Below are 24,590 nucleotides of genomic sequence, written 5' to 3' on the forward strand. Positions count from 1 at the left end.
AGGAAAGGCCTTCTCACAAGAAATATACTGGTGAAATACGAAAGCTGAAGCACCAATCGTTCAAAAGTTATGACCAAGGTTTAAGTTTTCCAAAAGTACGTCAAACTCCAAGGTCAAGGTCAATGGATTACAATTGTTGGTATCCAAAGGAAGGCCTTGTCACAAGGATTACATATGTGAATCTTGAAAGCCCTAGCACCAACGGTTCAAAAGTTATGATCAAGGTTAAAGTTTTCCAAAAGTAGGTCAATCTCCAAGGTCAAGGTTAAAGGGTCAAAGTTGTTGGTTTCCAAAGGAAGGTCTTGTCAAAAAAATTACACATGTGAAGTATGAAAGCTTTAACTCCAACTGTTCAAAAGTTATGGCCAAAGTTAAAGTTGGGTAAAATTTTGTAAAACTCCAAGGTCAAGGTCAAAAGGTCAAATATGGTGGTACCCAAAGAAAGATCTTGTCACAAGGAATACACATGTGAAATATGAAAGCCATAGCTCCAACCAATCAAAAGTTATGGGCAATGTTAAAGTTTTTACAGACAAACAGACAGACAGACAGCTAGACAGACGAACGGACAGGGCAAAAACTATATACCCCCGAATCTTCGATACGGGGGCATAAAAAATGTCGTCATGAACAAATTATTAAATAACTTTTACGCATGAGTAGTGTACTTGTGCACCTAAAATGTCGCAATGCGAATACATAAGACCGAACAATATTATGGTTCATTTTTATTGATATAAAACTGTAGCTTTATGATTCCTTTCATTGAAAAACTACTATTTAATTCAGAATCTTTTAATTTTATGGCGCCAGGTAAAGTAATAAAGTGTAAAAAGTGAAGATAGTGAACAGTGATCAATCTCATAAATCCAGTAAACAAAACGAATCGCGAACAGGTCAAACGCACGGATCAGAGGGTGGATCTGGTGCCAATGAGGAGTAAGCATCCCTAATCGACCGGTCACACCCGCCATGAGCCCTATGTATTGATCAGGTAGACGGGAGTACTCTGTAATCAAATTTAGTATAAAAACAAAGACCTCACAAGTTGTGTGAAACATGTCATACAAAATACGACCCAACGATGGGTTGTATTTACAAACAAGGTCATTATAACGTCCGTAGAATTTACAAAAGGCTGACTTTAAATGGGGTTGTTGAAATCCTTGTATAAGATCAACTTATTTGTCAGTAGCTTGCCTCTGTTTAAAAATTGATAGTATTCAGAACATACTCTTGCGCATCGAATCAGGTGGAGACATAAAGACCATATGCAAGTGATGTTGGAATTTTGCTACATAAATAAGGGAAGTTGATGATGGAAAAGATGAACTCATCCCGTTTGTCATACAGTTTAGTTATTAATTGTCATTATTGCTATTATTGTCTTTAATCAATAAAATGTCCAAATATGAAACCGATGTGACAGACTCTGAAGTGTCTTTTATTTCGATTTCATTTTGATATATCGAGTTAAAATGTGAATGAAAGTACCTAACTATTGTTAATCGATAAAACGTTGTGAGTATATTTGAATGTTGATTTTAAGACTACAACAAGAAACGTTTTTAAATAAATTCTGCTTCACATGAATTTGAAAACAGGTCCGTTAACAAAGATGTACATTAATGCCCATTGAAAAATTCCAATAGATTATTTTGGAAAATCTGGTCTCCAAAGACTACATTGTCAATGAGGAACTTCAGCATCTTTTTAATATTAACTTCAGATTACTTGTATGTAGAATCAGGATGATTTTTAACAGAGTAATTTTGTAGATGACCAATTACAAGATATGAAAATTTATGATTTCCATATTTATTGAGGAAACAGTTGGCTATGACGTCAAAAATCCTGCTCTTTAATTTTTTTTTTTGAGGAATTTTTTTTTTGAAGAATAGTTGTATAAAGTGTAGAAAAATCATACGTTTAATTGCTGTTGATGTTTGAAAAGTTTTGAATTTCCCATATTTGATTTATACCACTTTTTGGATATGCTGTAGCACAATACGTCTGAACTTTCCCTTTCACAGCAGTTATTTTGTTGAGGAGTAAGGATAGGTGCGTGGTTGAACATTAACTGGTCCCTGCAATATGTCTTTGTTTGTAAGGAATTTTATGAAGTTTTCTTATATTCTAGATATAAGCTCAAACTGATCATTGTCTCAGATGTAAGATGCTCTTTGGTGCTAATCACCTCTGAACATAAAGATCAGTTTTCGTTTTACATGTATAATTATTACTTATAGTTTTTGAGTCAGGATCAGTATGAAAAGGCTCCGGACCATAAAACTTTGATGAACTCACTTTTTTTCAGTCTCACTTTTCCACCATAAATTCCTTTGACTAAATTGAGATTGAGATTAAAACTGAGCTCATGTAGGTTTTATGGCCCCGGAGCAAGGTCTCAGGACCATAAACTGAGAACAGAATGTCAAAATTTCAAATTTGTATAACTTTTGAAATAATTTTGAAAATAAATCCAAGTTTCCATCTTGAATATTTTAAAACTGTTAAATACTGGTCCCAGCTGTTAAAGTAGGAAACAACATTGTCTTTGTTTGTAAGGATCATTATTTTAATTGTATTTTAAAAAAAACTTGGATTTAATCCTACAAGTGAAAACCCAACTTATACCCATAGCTCCCTTTCTAAGAAGGAAATTCTTCAAAATCATATGTCAGTTTTGAATATTTTAATATTTACAAAATGAATTTGAATTACCATATTTATATTGGATTCCGAAACTTCATAAAATCCTTACAAAGATACACAGCGGGTTCCAGTAAATGTTCTACCAAGCCTCTTTCTTTACTCCTTACTAAAATATTAACAACAATGAAGGAGAAACTTCAGGAGAACTATGCAACAATATGTTCGAGAAGTGGTATAAATCAGAGATGGATACTTGAAAAAAAAATCTAAGGAACTTTTGGAAAATTCGAAATCACAAAATTTTACCAAAATCAATAACATAAAAACTTACGACTTTTCAACTCTGTACCATTCCCCACGATAAATTAAAGTCCAGGACTTTTGACATAATTGACAGCTGCCTTTTCTATAAAAATGAAACTCGTAAATTTACTTACCTTGTCGTTGGTCATTTGCAAAATTATTTTGTTCGAAAAAATCTGATTGTACACACAAATACACTGAAGTTGATATTAAAAAGATGTTTGAGTTTTTGATTGATAATATCTTTATGGTTTTTGGAGACCAGGTCTTCCAACAATCTGTTGGAATTCCCATGGGTACCAATTGCGCCCCATTGTTAGCAGGCCTATTTTTGTATTCATATGAAGCAGAATTTATTTAAAATCTTATACATAAGAAAAAGAAATCTCTTACTGTGGACCTTCAACTCGACATTTAGATATATCGACGACGTATTATCAATTAACAAGAGTTTTTTCCATTCATATTTCGACACGATATATATACCCCAGTGAGCTTGAAATAAAAGATATCACAGAGTCTGACACATCTGTTTCATATTTGGATATTTTACTTGAAAAAGACGTTAATTGTAATCTTACAACATAGCTTTATGATAAACGTGATGACTTTAACTTTTCAATCGTCAACTTACCTTACTTATGCAGCAATATACTCTTATCACCTGCATATGGGGTGTACATCTTTCAGTTAATTCGATACACAAGAGAATGCTCTACGTATGAACAATTTCTAAAACGAGGTAAATTATTGACAAAAAAGTTGATGAAACAAGAATATCAACAGTCTCGTTTAAAGTCATCATTTCGTAAGTTCTATGGGCGATACAATGACTGTCAGCAAATACAAACTATCATTAAGTCATATGCTGACTGACATTTTTCAAACTATTTGTTAGGCCATTATTTACACACTGAATTGTCGGCGGATTTTTCCGTTATTTCCCGATCATGACAAAGAACACATGGCGGGTGTGACCGGTCGGCAGGGGATGCCCACTCCTTCATGGCACCTGGTCCCACTTCTGATGTTTTTGGAGGTCTGTGTTTGCTCTGCCGATTTTTATAGTTTTAATGGACTTTGAGCTTGAATACTGTTCGTTATCTCCATATTTCATGATGCATCCAGATATTCAGAATCTAAATGTTTGTGTTTGATCCATGGTGTTTGAAGTTATATGTCCAGGTTTCTTCATCATTTAAGAAGACAACATTGTACTAAACGTTCTACATATTTTTTTTAATGAAATATGTTAAAACCAACAGTAATCAAGCTCAAAAATCTATTTTAAAACAATACTTATCTGGAGCATAGCAAACAGGGACCTCTAAAAACATCAGAGGCGGAGGTGCCATGGAGAAGTATGAAGCACCTCTAAAGCACCTGTTTATTTGAAGCAGTCAGAATATTTACACCTTTTGCTCTTTCTGTTGTAAAATCTCACAAATGAAAGAGAAACGGACTATTGAAGTAACTGTTCAGAGTTAATTATCTTTGGCATGAAAATATTAGTGAAATTTTCAATGCAAGATGTACACAAATAAAATCTTTTCTAGATTTCTGTGCAAAAATAAGGAGGGATAACGGACAGTAATTATACTAAAATGTCCAATTTAATTATACAAATCCAGAGCAGAGCGAACATGGACACCTGATCAACATAAGAGGTAGGATCAGGTGCAAATGTGGAGTAGGAACCCTCTGTCTTGATAGGGTGAACGAAGTAATCCGTAGAGAAAATAAGGCCCAAAAAATTGTTTAAAGAAAACGTCAGTTAACATTTGACCTAATAATAGGTTAAATTTGAAACATTGACATTTCATCGGCCATAGAATTTTCGAAGGTAAAACATGGTCTTGCGTATCGAATGAACTGGATGAGATAAACATAACATGCAGGTGATAATGGTATATTGCTACATAAGTAGGAAAAGTCAACGGTTAAATTCGTTAAAATTAAAATTATCCTTAAATTAGTTGTTAGTTTGCCTTCAGTGTGTATCTCTAGTAAAATATCCAGATATGATGGATATGTGCCATACTTTGCGGTGTTTTATTTCGAGTTAAGTGGGATATATCGAATCTACGTATAAATAGAAATGAATATTAATGAGTGATGACATTCATCAATATATCTAGATGTTGACTTGAAGTTCATTGTAAGAAATTTCATCTAATCATATAGTAGTTTTTGAATAGGTTCTGCTTAGAAAGGGGGCTCAATTAGTACCCATGGGAATTCCAAGCAATATTCGAAAGACCTCGTCTCAAAAGACGACAGAGATTGAGGAACTCAAACATCTTTTGAATATCACCAAAACCACGTCATGTTTCATTAAGTTTCAGCTGCATCATTCTTATTAAAATTAAATCCTTTGTTCTGCTCACTTTGGTCAATCTTAGACTGAACTACAAGCATTTTAATTTACCTGATCATTCTATTTTGTCAATGAAAGTTAGAACTCTAGAAAAGATTTACCACCACACAAACAGCCCATCACTGAGTACACCTTTCCGTAGAAAACGAGAAGAATTTTGGATTAGAAAACTAGGGACAAACCTTTCCCTATGGATGTAATGACAATGTCGATAGTGTTGGAAATCTTTCCAGTCAACAATGTAACAATGTAAATGTGATGGGACTTTTTAACCATACACAGAGACGTAAGCGTAGTCATGGGCATCAGTCTTACAATAAACCTTTAATACACGATGTCTCTTTCGATTCATTACTACCTTACGTAAATCAACAGTTAGGTCTACATCTTATTTACACCAAACTTTACTCTGTCCCTTTGAAACTTTAATATAGTCTTCTTGAAAAGGTCAAGGAAAGTCCATTTTGATTCCTTGTCACCAGAATATAGGCTCGGATCTGTGATTATGGATATTGCAAATCATAGGCTTTTTAAACCCCCGCGTTATACTGAAGAAAATGCAGCTAAAACAATCCGTTTTTTCCTTAAACTTCAATATGCCAACAAAGGAATTGACGCGCTTAATATAAGTAATATTCTTAATCACAAAAGGGTCCAGTCTTGTATTCCACCAAGACTACACCTTGCATTTCCTACAAATATACATCGACTATTGCTTCCAAACTTTTTAGTTACAAGAAAGCTTTACAGGGTCTGGATATCGAATATCTGAAACATAATCCTCCATCGTGTTCATGTTCTTCTTCATCCTATAACTATAGTCCTGCTGGACACGTTATTACTTGTGACGTAAATATAGTTAATAATGAGGACCTTAAATCACTAATTTAAAAAGGTCCTAAATATAGGAAACCCCGATCCTTCAACTGGCGTCGGAATTTCATACATATTATGGATTCTGTATAGATTACGACAGGCGTTGGGTCAGACATGAAAAAGAAGACATTGGCACTTTGTCAGAATGGATTAAATGTATCAGATGTATCTTAAAATCGCGCATTAAAAGATTGATGAGCATTATGAGAACCATCTATCCTCCTGTATTCAATAATCCAGAAGTGAAAAAAGAATTGGATAGATTACATGATCAGTACGTACTGGTCCCTGCTGACAAAGCAAGTAACAACATTGTCTTTGTTTGTAAGGCTCATTATATTAAATGTATTTTAGAGGAACTTGGATTTAATTCTACAAGTGGATAATCCAACTTATACTCATAGTTCCCTTTCTAAGGAAGAAATTCTTCAAAATCATATGTCAGTTTTGAATATTTTTAATATTCCAAACAACCAAAATGAATTTGAATTACCATATCTATATTGGATTCCGAAACTTCATAAAAATCCTTACAAAGATACATAGCGGGTTCCAGAAAATGTTCAACCAAGCCTCTTTCTTTACTCCTAACCGATCATGACAAGGAGCACACGGCGGGTGTGACCGGTCGGCAGGGGACGCTCACTCCTCCATGGCACCTGATCCCACCTCTGATGTTTTGGAGGTCCGTGTTTGCTCTGCTCCTAATTTATATTGTTTAATGGACTTTTGAGCTTGAATACTGTTCGTTATCTCCATATATGTCACTATGACATTTGCCGATGAGAATGAGACTGACACGAGAAATTATATGGCAAAAGTACCAAATGAACTTTTTATTTACATATTTACCGTATTAACCTATTGCTTCCCGAATGCGTTCTGATAGTCACACCTATGGTTTAGAAGTGGATACCTGACTGACAGAATGAAAGATGAATCTGAAATGAGATCTACATTTCAATAAGAGACCAATTTTAATTAGATTGCATTGTGGGTTCGAGGACTCCTAAGTAGCCACACTGCGGAATCTTACGAAACATGAATTACTTTTAGCCTAGAAACTTAATGGCATTAGTCATACCTTTAAAAAAGTTTCAATTGTGTTCCAGCGGACACAGTTTTTTATTTGGTGCTTGGTGCCGAGATTTCAATTTTTGTTTCCCTCACTTCTTATATTGGCTACAAGTCGCCCGCGTGGCGCAGTGGTAGAGCGTCTGCTCTAGAGTCGCAAAGTAAGGAATTGATCCTTACGTCGCGGATTCGAATCCCACTGTGGGACGTGGAGACCTCTTCTTCGGATGAGACCGTATAAACCGAAGTCCCGTGTCGCAGTAGATGCTGACACGAAAAAGATCCCTCACTGCTCAATGGCCCTCAGTGCCGAGCATAGGTCAAAATTTGCAGCTCTCCAGCGGCATGTGGTGGCGTATCCACTTGAGTAAAAAAATTCTCGAGAGGGACGTTAAACAACAAACAAACAAACAAACATATATTGGCTACACCTTTCTTAACCCCTTCGATAAAAAAAAAAAAACGTATTTCATTACACGCATTTGGTCAGAAAACTACTTGAAACGGTCTCATGTCGTTTTCTGTTTCTTTTATTCCTTACAATTAAATTGATTTTGCAAAAGAATGTACTCAACGCAAAAAAATTGCAAACATAGTTTTACTTTATTTCGTTATGTTATGACGTACTCGCACATAGTAACATTCTGCTGTGGAGTCTTTTTATATCTTATCTTCTTTACTGTGCGATAAGAGGACTCTGATACAATGAGATTGTCAATGGTATCTACACATAAGCCCCACGGAGTACGAAGACCACAGTTATCTATATAACGTAGGAACTGTCCATTCTGATCTAGGACGTGAATGCACTCATTACTATGGTCTGCTATTAAGATATGACTCTTGCTATCTGTAGTAATTCCACGAGGCTCAAAGGGCTCTTGTTTGGTGGTAAAGTAAAGACCCGTATATCTTAATCTTAGCTTTCCGGATTGATTTACTACTACTATTGCTCGAGCGTCATGGTCAGCCACACATAAATCCAGGTTTCTGTTCTCACAGATGTATTTGGTGTCATGCATGGAGAACAACGAATTGTCTTTATCATCAAATTGGATGGTTAGTTTCTCTTTGGTCATTTTGGTCTCTTTGGAGCAAGAATAACGGACGATCTTCGACTGTGTAAAGTCATCACCATACATGAAAACAAGAAAATCATCAGATTTATTGCAGTAAATATTATAAGGTCTCCAATCCACTAATCTGAACACTTCATTCCGTTGTAGTTAATAAACGTGACAAAGAACCAAACTGTTCAAGAAGTTGTTGATTGTCTATTTTTCTTGGCGAAAACCTTGGCAAGGAAATTGTCAGTTTACAGGGTAATTCGCTAAATTCTTCATTTCTTGAATTGTGTGTAAAAACTGGAGACATGTCGTGTGATTCTAGTATTTTCTTCAAATCAAGTATGTATTTGTTTAAAGCAGACATAGAACCTTTAATTTTATCATCATATTCCCGGATAGCAGAAGTGTATTTGTCTTTTAATTTAACAAGTTCTGATTGGTGCTTTCCGACTATAGTATCAATTTCTGCACGCCATGCTTCACCCTGCGTTGTGATAGCATCTTTCAAGTTTTTAAAATCCTCTTCAAATTTGGCATTTTCCGAATAAAAATCATGAGCTTCTTTTTCGTACTTTGGATATATATTTTTTTCTAATTCCTGTAATTCTTTTCTTAATTTCACTTTGCATACTTCAAACACTTTCTCACTCGTTAATATTTTATGCCCATCATGGTTTCTAGAGTCAACACATTGCACACAAATGGGATTTTTACACTTTTCACAGTAAAGCTTACATGACTCATTCACATGTTCTGAACATTTTGGATGTTGAGGAGTAGATATCCATTGTTGGTATGGCATAACTTTGTGTTTCATGGACAAATCAGAAAGATGTTCCCCCACACAAGTCTTGCAGACATGGAGTTGACAAATGTTGCAATGACTATGAACGGCTTCACTTTTGCACAGATCACAACGTGGGTAATCTTCAATGTTATGAGGATCCATCTGCTTTTATGGAATTTAGAGCTTTTATAAGAAAAAATAAAGAAAAAGAGAATGTTAATATACAAAAGACATTACATATGGTTATACAGAGATCTTACATGACAGTAAGAGTTTTTTATGCAATATTATAGACGTATAAATCAGAAATCATGAAAATAATTTTTCTTATAACCACTAGAATCAATATTACCTGTTTACTGCTTTAGGTAGAGACATACCTGAAGTATTTTAATATTAGTATCTCTCAATGTTTTGTGCATTTCTCTCAATAGGCAACATTTTATCTCAGGTCGGTTGTATGACATAATTCCCTATGTCAATAAACATCAACAGTTCTTATTTTATTTTAAAATAATTCTTAAAAATTTGAGATTTTTTCAAGTTATATACAAAAAGTTAAACAAAGATGTTACCCATTGGCACATTAAGGGTGTGCCAAAATCCCTGGTAAAGGTAAAACGTTATGTAATCAGTTTAAACTGCTATATTACATACCTGCGTGTCTGGTATCGATCTCAATGTCATCTGCGTAACCCGAACATGTAACACATATCGTTTTTATTACAATTGAAATTCAGAGAAAAATTCGCAAAGCTAAATTATTATAGACGTCTTTTTTTTCTTTTTGCAGGTTTAACAAGCTAACTTTTTAAAAATTGTATCGTTGTACAATTATATTTTCTGTTATACGAAAACTGAACATAAAAAACAGTAATTATGCTCAAAAATTCAATGAAACAATACAAATTTTGGTCAGAGCAAAACATAGACCTCCGAAAACATCAGAGTTGGGATCAGGTACCATGGAGGAGTGAGCATCCCATATCGATCGGTCACACCGCCAGCGGAATACCATTTGTTATGATCGGATAAACGGAAAAATCTGTACTCGATTCAGTATGAAAATAATGACCTTACAATTTATATGAAAGACGTCAGTCAATATTCCACCCTATCGACAGATATTTATAAACAATGTCATTGTATATACCATAGAATTTGCGAAATGTTTTTTTTTTTTTAAAGAAATTGTGAAATCTTTATATCATCAACTTATTTCTCAATAGTCTGCCTCGTTTTAAACATTGTTCGAAAGATGAACATGGCCTTGCAAATCGAATCAACTGGAAGACATGTACATTAACTCCATATGCAGGTGTTAATGGTATATTGCTACATAAATAAGGGAAGCTGGTAATAGAAAACATGAAGTCATCACGTTTACCATAAAGTTTAGCAGTAAGTTTGTCAACAATATATTTCTCTGTAAAATATCCAAATATGAAGCAGATGTGTTATTTCGAGTTAAATGTGATATATCAAATCAACGTATGAATGAAAATAAAATGTGTTAATCGATAAAACGTCATTGATATATCTAAATGTCGATCTGAATGCCACAGCAAGACTTTTTTCATGTCGGCGTTTTTCTTTCTTTCTTTCTTTTTAAAATAAGTTATGCTTTATAAGAATACAAAAACAGGTCTACTAATAATTGAACACAATTAGTACCCTTATGGATTTTATAGGAAAAACTTGTAATCGTGGTCTATATTTGAAAGTCCGTTGTACTTGTACACATTGATGTATGTTTCTAATGAGGTATTGCAGAATATTTTTTTAGCAAAGAGTCGGTCGGAAGACCACTTGTTGCCTTAGCAGCAAGCAGTCGCATCTAGTTATTATTAAGGTCTTCCAAAGACTACATAGATATTGTCAGTAAGGAACTGAAGCATCTTTTTAATATCAAATTCAGAGTACTTGTTTAAAAAAATATTTTTTTTAACAAAGTAAGTTTGTAGATGACCAAGACAAGAGAGGAAATTTTTCGTTCCATTATTTGCAGTTGCCAATGATGTCAAAACTTTATACACTGATCTATAAAATGTTGAAAAGTAGTACGTTTTGGTGCTATTGATTTTGGTAAAAAAAATTGTGATTTCAAATTTTCCAAAAGTTTTTGGGAGATTTTCAGTATTCACTTTTGATTAACAACTTTTCTCAAATATGTTGTTTCACAGCACTGCAGCGCTGAAGTTTCTCCTTCACTGCTGTTAATATTTCGTTAGCAATAAAGAAAGAGGATTTATAGAACATTTGCTAGATATGAATATTAATTATATAATCAAAATTAATAAATCGTATAAATGCAATGACATATTTCGAAAAATAAAATAACAGAATTTAAATAAAGAATTTTTGAACCAATATAACGACGATTAAGGTTATATAATATATATTTCATATTAATTCTAAAAAGTGAAAGTGAGTGAATGAGTGAATGAATGGGTGTGTGAGTACTAAAAATCCAGTGTAATATAGCTTTTAAGTTTTCACCATTTTTTAGCATTTGTAATGCAATGCACAATGCAAGTTAATAGAATTATACATAAAAAAAAAAAAACAAGTATCGAAACTCTATTAGATAAATACAAAGAACATTTATCAAGATTTCTTGTATTGATCATCAATGTATATTTATTTACCAATATTGTTACACAATATTTCAACGCAGTATCAGCAAAAAAATTATGGATGTCAAAAATGTCGGTTATTCATATTCGATTATTCTGTAGGGATATTCGAATATATTCGAAAATCCGATAAAATAAATAAGCCCTATATTATATATATGACTTGCCCTACCCTCAGTTAGAAAACGATTTGCGTCGTTTAGTGGTAGAATTTAATGTAGAATTTTGTAACTGCAACGGTGTGTGCAAACAAATTGAGTAACGCGCGTATCCATGGAAACAAAATAATTTCCAGATTCATATATACATGTATTCCTAAAATTTCCATTTTAAAGCTATTTTTAGAATAAATTTCAATTCTTTGAAATGTGGGGAAAAAATACCACACCGATGTCTCGGTAAAAAGAGAAACAAATGAAAATATACAGCGAGTTAATTCCTTCAGATATGTTACAAAGATCTGTCTCTTTTATTTGGTTACATTTCAACTTATAGTTGCAGTCATTTTTGAATACATGGCTAATCAAAATAAATGAATAAAATTGTTGCTTTTAAATACATGCACTATGTTTCCTTGGCAATATATGTAAATTATGTAATAGATAGTTTCCCAAATATTTTTATCACGTATATAGGACAACAAGTCTTCAACTTTTGGAAATATTCATTAACACTTTTATGCATTGCTGCAAGCGTTAAAAGTGGAATTCTGAACCTGTTCAAAAATGCCACTTTTCAAAGTAACCTGTATAATATTGCCAGAGTAAATGTGGAATTTTATAAGATTTTGTAATGGTGTTTAAAAATGTGCGCAAAATTTTGTATAGATTTACATAGAAAAGGCACAAAGTTGCATATTTCAGCACTAAAGAAAAAGATTTCTTTATATTGTAGGGTTTTATTACCTATTATAGTACCGGTATATCATTTTTATACAGAATCAGTCAAAAAATATCGATCAGTCCATGAATCAATCTTTTTCTTATGTATCCTTAAATAGTAAATTAAATTTCCAACCCGAATTATATCAAGTTTAAGAATTTTCTTAATTTTTGTATTCATTCAATTTCTTTCTTTTCTTTTCATTTCTTTCTTCTTCTTTTTTTTGGGTCAATTTCATCCATGAATATTATATTTTTTTCCGATTTTCATGGGATTCCATTTAGCACTTTTGATAAATTGACTTTAATAATAATAGTAATAATTTTTAATCGATTCAAATAAAAATTACCACACTTCATTTATGTTTTTTTTTAATTCAAGTTTTTATTATATTCTACCAACATCAAAATTTTAATGCATTGGAAAATAAAAAAAACCCAAAAGGTTTTCATAATATTAATGAAATGTTTATACATGTATTTTATGTTAAATACTTCTATTATTTATTATAAATTATTTATTGTGATAATGGATATTGAGTCTACCGTAAGAAACGAATGCATGTATCATAAATCACATGAACGTCATTGGTGTAGAAAAAAAACTTTTAACAAAATCTGTTAGCGTGTAAGGAAAACTAAGTGGGACAAATATCGATCGCGACAGACAGGCGGACAGAGAGAGAGGAAACTTATAAATCTCTTCGGTATCTCCGGTTGGGGAAAATAAAAGTAATATGAAAAATTGAGGGTAATTTTTTGCATTTTTAAATACTTGAACACCTAGGACGAAAAAAATAATTTATCAAAAAAGAGAAAAAAGCAGAATAAATGATTTCCAAAGTAAAGATTTGAAAAGTTGCAATTGCATATTCAACAGTTTATACGAAGAAATGTATGTCTTCCTATATTCTAAATTCTTGGCTTCAACAATGCCTGGTATCAAAATGCCAGCAACCCCAAACAATACTATGTAGATGTAAAACAAAGACTTATTGATATGTTCATTCTAGATTAAAATTCTTTCTTTGAAAATGCCGTCAAAATGTTCAGGTTATAAATACCTGTCCGATTAGCTTGAATTACAGTATTGTCTATGGAAAAAAAGCCTACCATAAAATGTTATTCACCTCCTTTTGAAATATAGATTGTCTTTTCATAGACTCGCTTTAGAAAGGCATTGTTACAGTAGAATAAGATAGGATTTGCTTCTTTATTAGCACACTTGTTTTTATATTCCTATGAAGCAGAATTTATTTAAAAAATTCTACATGAGAAGAAAGCATATAAGAGACACCACAGAGTCTGGCATATCTGTTTCAAATTTGGATGTTTTACTGATTATAGACGATAAGAACCAACTTACAACTTAACTTTATGACAAACGAGATGACTCCAGCTTCTTCCCTTATTTATATACTAATATCCATCTATCATCTGCATATGGTGTTTACGACTCTCAGTTTATTCGATACTCAGGCAAGCTTTGAGTACGATCAATTAACAAACCAACAATGCAAGTGTCTATGCCCCTTTTGAGATGAAATTTCTCCGCCCGCCCCAATGAAAATCACACATTCTTCTTTAAAAAGCTTTTAAAACATTCAGTTGTATTTTTTTCTTCAAAACGAAGAATGATTACTTTGACAATTTTTGAGCAAAAATGTTAAAACTTTTGTTATGTCGCGAGCATAATCAATTTTAAGAAGTAAATTTTTATGTAAATTTTATTTACTTTTTCCGTTTGCTCTTCTAACGTTACAATTTGTTTAGGACTGTCACACTTTATGAGTCCATATCGATAGGTAAGCACAAGAGTGCAATAAAACATTATCAGAGGATATCAATTATTCATCATTTAGAATTTTTAAATAAGAGAATGCATATGAAAGCGTTGGAACGTATCTCCGTCGCTAGGAAAGTTTCAGTTTACGATATAGTTGAATGATGACAAAGAGGGTGTCAAGTTTATAATGAGTCTGCAACCAATAGATACAATTACCAATAATTTAGCCTCAGAATCCTCCAAAGGTGTGTAGGAATTTCAGTTAACTATCACTCACAGAATTAAAATGTCAGTTTCAAAGTCTATTTCACCAAAAGTTGCAGAGGTAAATGATTCCAACGACTTAAGAATAAGTGAGTTATACAACGAAGAGAAAAACCAAGTCTCAGATTTTGAAGATGGAGACGAGAAAGGAGAAATGCACAAAGAACAAAACCATGATATCAATGAAACTGAAAACAGAACGGCCCAATTACTCGGAGAAACTGATTTCCAAACAGTCTTAGAGGAGCTAGAGAAAATAAAAAACGAACAGGGTGAAGAAAACAAGATAACGGAAAGCTATACGTGCAGTAATTCAGATGAAAGCGACGAGGCCAATGAAAATATTGTGATGAAAAATGAAGAGGACAGAAACGACAGTGACTTTTATGACACTGATTTAGAAGACGGTCCATTTAAAACAGGTAAAAAAAATATTTTTTTTAAAGTCATTCAGATTCTCACAAAATACTAGTAGATCATGTTTTGCAATCCATGTTAGAATAGTCTCATAGTTATGGTATCTGCGAAACAATTTAATAAGACTGAATATTTTATTTTAAGATTTTAAGTTGTCTTTAAGTAAAATCTCTTTTAATAAAAATATTACAAAATTATGTATATTATCATAAATTAAAATAAACGATTTTAATATATGTGTTATATATGTGTATATATTAAGAGATGAGACTGAAGCTTTATGGCATTATCTAATCCTATAGTCAGGTATTAGCATTAGTCTATTTTATGTCCCTTGAAATTTATAGTTGATCGTTACCAAGAATGAAACTCGTAACTAGTGAAATATATTGCTAACTAATATAAGAACTAAATGTATTAAATTATTTTTTTTTTGCTTCTATATAAACAAGCAATTAGAAATAAAATATTCCATAAAATACCTTGAATTTGAAATAAAAGTCTAAAATCGTTTAATTATGTGAGTTATACATCTTTTATTGAAATTCAAAGTAATTTGCAAAGCATGTTAAAGAATAATCGATTCTCTCCGTTCTTTATCCCGGCTCCTGTGTGAAATATTTCTGTTTAAAAATATCACGATTGAATGAAAACAAAAACAATACACACAGCAATGGATCAGATATTGATGAATTATTCAGCTGATTAATAAAATTCTCATTAGTTAAATTTCCAAATAAACAATTACTCTTATATATCACAAGGTATTATTTTTCTCATAGTTTAAGATAAAAAAAATATCTGTAATTTCTCATCTCTACTATGATGTATCCAATCAAATAAACATATTAAATAAGATTATGTACTATATAATTATTGATACTTTTTCAGTAATCACCATTTACCATACAAAAAAAAATTAAAATATGCAGTAATATTTACTTACGTCAGTCGTCTGCAAGAAACCCCTAGATTCATGACGAGAGAGAGAGAGAGAGAGAGAGAGAGAGAGAGAGAGAGAGTTTCTTGTCTGTCAGTATACAGCTTTTGAAGTACGATCCAATTTGGTATACCGATCCCGATGTATTTCATAGTATGTGTTTTTAAGTGTAATAGTATATTATAAGTTTCAAAGTACAGTGTCATGAGCTCATAAACATGCGAAATATATGCTAGTTATCGAAACTGCCTCTTAAAATTCAAAAGGCAGGTTTTGATTCAACGGTTCGATGTATTTATGCAAAGGAAGTCAAGGTCATGTAGACTTTCACGCTGGATACTTGTATCTTATGTCAATCAGTGAACATGCTAAATAGCACAGCTCTCCTCTTAATTGTCAAAAATAAGCTGTATATCGGCTCTGTGAACTATTTTGAATAGTAGTTAAAAGGCTAAGTTCAAATTAAAGGTCAAGAGCTAGGTAATCTTGGTATTTTACAAAAGCCATAGTACCAAGCTATACATATGCAAAATATTAAATCCATAACTCTTACAGTTCTCAGGATATAGGATGTTACAGACAGATGGACAGACAGACAGACATCGGATAAAGTGATCTCGAAGTGTCGCTCTGCTCTGCAGGCGACACAAAAAATAAGCTAACAATGTTTCGAATTCATGCCTTTTCTGAAAACAATACCTCTATTTACAGAGCAAATAGCTCAATATGCCAATTTTTGTAAAATAGTTTTAATTTCCGTCAATTAACATGTTTCTCATTTAATCAGAAAGAACACATTTTGCAAATTTTAATAATAGATTCATCACAAACAGAGCTTCGTCAACAACTACTATTGATTTTGTTAATAGAAAATGACTTTGGAGAGAGCGACTACCTTATCTGTAGACAGAGGTATATTGAAGCTTGTTCAAAATATGGTCACGTCCCCCCTCAGAAAAGGATTCTACAAGAGCTGGAGAAGAAGACCCTCTCTGTTGCCTATCGATGCCTCAGTGCCAGGGATATTAAACCTCTCTGTGTGGCTTTAGTGGTAATGATCATCTGATCTTTTTGTTTCGTTAATATAGCAATTTAAAAATTCAAGGTCTAAAATATATGTTCATGTATTATAGTAAACAATCACCCCCCCCTTTCCCCCACTAGGGTTGTATCAATAATGATATACCGATACGTACCGATATTTAAGAATGTATCGTATCGAAAAAATAAATCCCAATACGTATCGGACAGGCAGGTTTTTTAAAATAAATTTGTGAAGAAGTTGAGAATTTAAATCACCAAAGATTAAATTTAACTGTTTTGAATCAAAATTGATCAATAATGATTTAAACATTTACAAAGTACATAAATTACTATATTTTAATTTGTTGGTTTGACAGTCATTAAAAGTTTGAATTTGAAGTGTATTGTGTAATGACAGTGAAACAAGAACTTCGAAATGGATTAGAAATCACTCATTTTTGAATAAATTTATTTTTTGATAGACTTGTTAAAGAATCAAGTATATAGTATATCGCTTTATAAAACATCGTATAGTATCGATATTTTTTGCTCAATACTCAGCCCTACCACCTACCCATGGACATTTTATAACTGTGGCTTTAAATGCTATTATTATTACGATCAAAGTGTAAAATATTTTAATTCACAAAACAAGAAGTGGCTGACATGAATTTTACTCTTGTAGGACAATCTCCGTGTACAAAATCTTAATCTGTCTCATTGTGATATCAGAGACGAAGGATGTGTGTATGTTGCTCAGCTCCTAACCGATAACATTGTGATATCGAGACTGGTAAGATTAAGGACTCTGCATGACAACATTGTGATTTCGAGACTGATAAGATCACAGTTTCTGTAAGATAACACTGTGATATCGAGACTTGTTAGATTAAGGTTTCTGTAAGATAACATTGTGATATCGAGACTGGTAAGATTAAGGTTTCTGTAAGATAACAAAGTGATATCGAGACTGGTTAGATTAAGCTTTCTGTAAGATAACAAAGTGATATCGAAATGGGTAAGATTAAGCTTTCGGTAAGATAACAAAGTGATATCGAGATTGGTAAGATTAAGCTTTCTGTAAGATAACATAGTGATATCCATATTGGTAAGATTAAGGTTTCTGTAAGATAACAAAGTGATATCGAGACTGGTTAGATTAAGCTTTCTGTAAGATAACACAGTGATATCGAAATGGGTAAGATTAAGCTTTCTATAAGATAGCAAAGTGATATAGAGACTGGTAAGATTAAAGTTTCTGTAAGATTACATTGTGATATCGAGACTGGTAAGATTACGTTGTCTGTGAGATAACATTGTGATATCGAGACTGGTAAGATTAAGCTTTCTGCAAGACATATACTCATCAAACTTATCAGGGTAGAAAATTATTTTGTTTTAGCTTCAAATTATCAAATATGATTCCACATAAGTTAGTAACAGTATCCATAAATGTTATATATTCATTTTTTTTTCAAATTCAGTTAAAAAAATGTAAGTATTCTCCTTTTCAAGAATCAAATTGTTTCAATTAAATTCTACATCTGTAATAATATAATAAGCCAATGTGTATTATATAATAGTACATTTGTAAATATTCACTATTTCAGTCGATAACAGGATTAATGTCAAAAGACTCTTGCAATCTCTTTAAAAATATGCCTCATTTTTGTGTACTTTTTGGTACAGAATTTATCCAGCAATGGTTTAACTTACGTCTCCATGAATACCTTGTCACATGCACTGGCCTACAATAAAATTTTACACCATCTAGATCTGTCAGGTAATGGTGAAATTTATTTTTCAAAGTTCTTGCAAATATTTCTGATCCATATTTCTTGAAATCATCTTGCTGGCCTTTTCATTAATGTTAAATATTTTCGTGTTGAAAAGTAAAATATGGTTTTAACTTGAAGTAATGAAGTAATAAGAATTAATTTTCCAACCTTGAATCTTCTTTCATAAACATGTAATGCATAATAAGAATTTTTCAACCTTGAATCTTCTTTCATAAACAAGTAATGAAGTAATAAGAATTTTCCAACCTTGAATCTTCTTTCATAAATATATGTTTCCTTTAAACTTGTTGCTTAATGTTTTATAATTGCATATATATAAGCTTCATTACATTTAATGAAGTTGTAGGTGTTAAGTGATTGATAAAACGGCCATTAGCTTCAATGAAGATAAATTCAAAATACATAGTTTAAATAAAATTACATAGCTCTAAAGAGGCTCTGAAGAGATAACTGTGATATGAAACATTGTGTTTTGATTTCAACTGATGCATTAAATGTCTTGAACCTTCATGCATTGATCTTAATAGTTTAATTCTTATAATTATGTATTGTAGGGAACAAATTAGATTATAAAGCCGTGTACCTCCTGGCCTCTGGATTAGCGGTAATATAACTTTCATGTTGTTTTGAAGTAAATAATATCATTAAAACATTGTTTAGTTGAATTTTATAAACTTTAAAAATTTGTATGAAATAAAAATGAAAAAAAAAATCTTCAAAAGGACAAATCGCACACACAAACATTAAATGTTTTTACAAAAAGAGAATTTCTTTGAAGTAACATTACAATTATCTACCCACCTTCTTCATTTATTTTTCTCAGAAAAACTCGACCTTGCTGACAATAAATCTTAGCAACAATGCTTTCTGCGAGGAAAGTGGACTAACTCTAGGTGCTGCTCTAGGTAACTTTAACTTTTCATCTTGATCAATCTGTGGTTAGCCAATTCTACCGCCTCCGATTTTACACCTTCAAGAATTCTATAATATCATGCTTCATTTTGGAACAACGGTTCTAAACTTGAGTCATTTGATTTTAGCCGAAAACAAGCGTATACAAGAAATAGATTTAAGCTGGAATCAGCTAAGAGGTAGAGGTACAGTTGGGTTACTGAAGGCCCTTGAGGTAGGGAAATACAATCTGTCCAATATTTTAGCAAATAAGACATACAGACAAAGTATTTGAATGTAAAATTGATCGATTTTTTAAACGTATGAATTTGAGAAATTTGTGTAATTTATTTCACTGCTTACTATCAGAAATAATACATCAAAACTACATTACTGTATAGAGAACAAAAGTTACATGTTGACAATAATTCTTTAGATAAACTCAACTCTGACCTCCATAAATCTAGCCTGGAATGGTCTCCTCTATGACGGCTCGGTAGCTGTGTCCAAATGTCTGAAATCGAACACGACGCTGACGTCACTAGATATCACTCACAACAACATCAACTGGAACGGAGCATGGATCATCTCAAAAGGACTTGCAGCAAACAAAACTCTTCAAGTGCTAAAGGTTGTCTTCTATATAACTTTAAAACACACATAGCTTTTGTTTTAAAAAAATAATGAAATTAAAATTAAATTGAGTGCATTTTAAGTTTTGATGCTGTTTTATTTTTCATCTCATAGATTGGGAACAATCCTTTGACTACGACTGGAGCGATGGATCTGTTGCTTGCAGTGTCTAGTGAGACCAGCAAAGTCCGTGTTCTTGACCTGATTGTAGGTATCATGTTAGGACTGCTTAATGTCTATTATACATATTCTTTAGATATGTTGTGAGGTACATATAGCAGCAAAAGCATGTTTTATCTAACTGTAATAAAGAAATACTGAGCCTTATTTACAACTAACTTTTCGTGAACATGTTTTGGTGTAGAGTCTATTTTATACTGATATTATGGTAAGAGTTATAGTTCTTTTTTCTTAAATGTTAATTGATCTATTTTCTGCTTCAAATCTACAGATTGGCTTGTACATATTAAGTTTGTGTGAAAGATCATGAGTGTTGAAGGCTTATTTACGCTATATATAACATTCTTTTCAATGAACTGTTTGATCAAAAAATACATATGTACACAGATATACTAGTTTCCCCTTTAGATAAATCTTTGGAATAAAAAAATTCTTCGGTGTATTTAAATAAAATGCAGCATGTCGACTTTGTAATATTTTCCATACATAGAATTGTCTACGGATTTTTCTTCGTCCGTCTGATCATAGCAATGAGCACATAGCGGGTGTGACCGGTCGACAGGGGATGCTTACTCCTCCATGGCACCTGATTCCACCTCTGATGTTTTTGGAGGTCCATATTTGCTCTGTTCTCGATTTATGTTGTTTTGATGGACCTTGAGCTTGATTACTGTTCGTTATCTCCATATTTCATGATTCACTTCGCCCAAAATATTCAAAATATCACTTGAAAAAATTGACAAGTCATGTGTCGTCAATAAAACTCACTTTAATTGATGTCTTTGTTGAATTAAGGACGTTGCTGTTCTTGGTGAGACCGAATTACTGGCGATTATGTTAATGAATAAGCGAAAGCTGCAGTTTATACATGGAGGAGTGGTCAGGTCTAGCGATGTTCTTGGAGAAAGAAAGGGTCAGTGTACATTCCAAATTATTTTTAGCAAAAGTCACTAAATTGCAGACCAAGCTATATTTGATATTTTTTCGAAGTAAGGAAGTATATCGCCATAGAACATACATTTACATCAAGAATTGACGGTTTTGTTGTTTTTTCTTTGGTTCATTCTTGATCTGTTGACTTCAGAACGTGAAATAACCGCCATGGAGAAAGTCATTTCCTACATGAAGTCTGTTGGATTACGTCCCCTTGAATTGCTTCGGGCATTTGATAAATCTGCGCAAATTAATGTTTCTCAAAAGGAGTTTAAGAATAGACTGAAGGTAATGATTTACTTATAAAACAATATTGCACCATTCTTTGATTTTATCGTTCTCATTTTAATGCACAATCTTGACCAATACATGTATATTTTTTTTTTGTTTTATCAATTATAGAAAACAGGTCTGCCGTTGTTTCGCTATGAGCTAGAATCTCTTGCTCAAACTATTTCTACGAGGTCAACTGGTGATTCCAGAGGAATTGATTACAAGTAGGATCATTTTAAAACTGCATTTGTGTTTGTATACGTAATTTTAGATTAAGTAATGGTAGAGAAAGAATCGACTTTGACACATAATTATACGTATTTTTATTTTTAATGATATAATATTAAGACATAGTTTGATAAAGAAGATGGGTGAACAAGGTGGGCGAAGTGCCTATAGTGGGACAAACATGAAGTGAAAAATAAAATCTCAATTAAATCAAAATTTTCTTTGATATTTCATCTAACATTAAAGTATACTTTTTGTAAAATCTCTACAATTTACAAAACTCTCACAAAGACTGCAATTATTTGCCTACAAAATAGCATACACACACTAAAGAGGACAAAAAGGATCGTTTTCTCATACTTCAACAAAATTTTCGATATGAGTGGGTCTTCGCTCCATTTTTTGGAAAGTTAATCCTAAAAGTTTGCATAAAAATATACACTTTTTGGTTTACAAAAACATGGAGCAAGGGCTCACTATACCTTAAAAGTACACTTTTATGACAATGCATTCGCATCTTTCCGGGAAATACTTGAAGTCCATATATTCAAGGGTCATAACACAAACATGATTTAAATGCCACTATTCATCAGGAGCTGTGTAGCATAGTATTTGCGTGTTAGTCTTAAAGCAATATGGTACTCCGGATTTTTATTGTTAGGGGGTTCGAATCCCACAAATACCATTTTATTTTTTTAATATAAGAATAATTTTTTCCGAGATTTTTTTTCTCAGAAAAGTTTTGATCACAATTTCATAAATTTCAATAATGAGAACTTTACTTTAAATACTTAATTCACAAATTGAATATGATTTTTTAATATCTGAAGCTATAGGCATTCTGCACGCCTTGTTCACCCATCTTCTTTTGCATTTCGTTGGAAATTGAATGGAAGGTTACTTAATAAAATGTTGAAGATTGAGAAAAAATTCTTACGAAAGTTGACAAAGATATTTTTTTTTATCATAAAATACCTTATCATTTTATTTCTTGTAACAGGAAACTTGTGGAAGAGGTCAAGCGTCAGATCTTAACCGAACGAAACAGGAAAATAGCCGAGCGCAGAAAAAGAGAAAAAAGGAGAGAGTATCATAAGAGAGTTCTTAACGTTAAACTTCCGGTAGAAGTGCTGTCAGAACTCGAAGACGAGATATCGCAAATATCCCGCCCTCAGACCGCACAGAGCAATGTGTCCAACTCAACAGTGTCACTCAGGGGGTCTCTGGAACGAATGAATAGTAAACGATCTATCCTCTCTCTTCCTCCCAAACGAACTACTAGCAAACGATCTGTCTTTTCTCTTCCTCAAATCCCATACTCTCAAGAAACACAACAAACTCAAACACCGCCTCTGCAGGTAAAGTTTGAAGGGATATACCATTGTAAGATCTGATACATTTTAATGAGAAATATGGTAATCTGGGTAAAAAAATGAAATAATTCAAATGATTTTTTTTCTATCAGATTAAACAAATTGTGCCATCTAAAAAACCTGGACCAACATTGTCGATGTGTGCCCCGCTGGGAGTTTCTAGTAAATCAGTTAAGAAGAGTGTGAGGAAGAAGAAGAGAAAAAGCACCACCGGCAAAAAACATGAGGACGGACATTCATGGATGTCTGTAAATGTACCGGCATAATATTTAGCGTCTGTTTATGTACCAGCATCATTAAGCTGATGGTGAAATTTAACGTAAAACACAACGAATACCGTATACTTATAGTGGTCCAAAAACAAAATGTATGGTTATTGGTGTATACACTTTCCGAGTCAGAGAACGTAGCCATGAGTTATTTGACTTTTTTGTACAAAGATTGTCGGGGACTGATAAAAAAAGGTTTCCCCATCGAAGAATTAGCACTTGCATGTTATTTTAGGAGAACACTTCATATGTATTTTAATTTGTCGTTTCTCTCTAAATATTTGCTTTTTTTTGATACCGAGGAATGTATTAATTAAGTACTTCATTGATCTATCTCCTAATAATCTGATATTATTCCTGGGTTTTTTCTTTAATAGTATTTTTTAGATATATAAGAAGCATGCTACTATAAACTTTCATAACATTTTTTTTCTGTAACTTCAAGCTTCAGCTGAATGGCAGTCACAGTAGACAATAATGTGTATATGAATAACAGTTCAAGTATTTAAAGCAGCTTATAAAAACAAAAAAAAAGTTTTGAGAAACATCATTTTGTTTTAGGTTAAATTAAATTGAGACCAAAAAAATCGACAAATGTATGTATATCGACGACGTTTGTTCAATTTAAGCAATATTCATTTTCATTCAAAGATTGATTTTATATATCCCACTGACCCCCCCCCCCCCAAAAAAAAAGACATCACAAAGTCTGACACATCTGTTTCATATTTTGATATTGCACTAGAAACAAACATTGGTGGCAAACCACATACGTGCCAACTAAATTTTATTACAAATGAAATGACATCAACTCGTCTAACGTCATTTTCCCTTATTTATGTAGCAATATATTGTTTTTGTCTCGCATTTGACTTACAAGAGCATGTTTAACATATACGATGAATTTCTAAACCAGGACAGGCTA

General features: G+C 32.5%; 2 protein-coding genes across 2 annotated transcripts; one reads left to right on the top strand and one right to left on the bottom strand.

The window, feature by feature from the left end:
• Positions 1-7,869: 7,869 nt before the first annotated feature.
• LOC133185977 (protein lin-41-like) lies at positions 7,870-8,445 on the bottom strand. Its single transcript, XM_061321264.1, has one exon. It carries the CDS (start codon positions 8,425-8,427, stop codon positions 7,897-7,899), a length of 531 nt encoding a protein of 176 aa, XP_061177248.1. The 5' UTR covers positions 8,428-8,445; the 3' UTR covers positions 7,870-7,896.
• Positions 8,446-14,728: 6,283 nt separating this feature from the next.
• On the top strand, positions 14,729-24,053 carry LOC133185033 (leucine-rich repeat-containing protein 74A-like). Its single transcript, XM_061320096.1, has 14 exons — positions 14,729-15,128; positions 16,882-17,114; positions 17,772-17,879; positions 18,776-18,869; positions 19,440-19,489; positions 19,709-19,790; positions 19,926-20,011; positions 20,213-20,407; positions 20,524-20,616; positions 21,385-21,502; positions 21,674-21,810; positions 21,925-22,019; positions 23,024-23,381; positions 23,489-24,053. Exons 1-14 carry the CDS (start codon positions 14,729-14,731, stop codon positions 23,660-23,662), a joined length of 2,223 nt encoding a protein of 740 aa, XP_061176080.1. The 3' UTR covers positions 23,663-24,053.
• Positions 24,054-24,590: the final 537 nt, after the last annotated feature.

The sequence above is a fragment of the Saccostrea echinata genome, unplaced genomic scaffold (assembly GCF_033153115.1).
Source record: "Saccostrea echinata isolate AGI-Se365-2 ecotype Australia unplaced genomic scaffold, CSIRO_AGI_Sech_v1 ptg000012l, whole genome shotgun sequence".
NCBI lineage: Eukaryota > Metazoa > Mollusca > Bivalvia > Ostreida > Ostreidae > Saccostrea > Saccostrea echinata.

Excerpts from the sequence above, each read along its gene's own strand:
- LOC133185977 (XM_061321264.1), bottom strand. The coding sequence starts at position 8,427 with ATGTATGGTGATGACTTTACACAGTCGAAGATCGTCCGTTATTCTTGC.
- LOC133185033 (XM_061320096.1), top strand. The coding sequence starts at position 14,729 with ATGTCAGTTTCAAAGTCTATTTCACCAAAAGTTGCAGAGGTAAATGAT. Across the intron at positions 17,115-17,771 it reads CTCTCTGTGTGGCTTTAGTG|GACAATCTCCGTGTACAAAA; the intron begins GTAATGATCATC and ends TTACTCTTGTAG. Across the intron at positions 19,791-19,925 it reads AACTCTAGGTGCTGCTCTAG|CCGAAAACAAGCGTATACAA; the intron begins GTAACTTTAACT and ends ATTTGATTTTAG.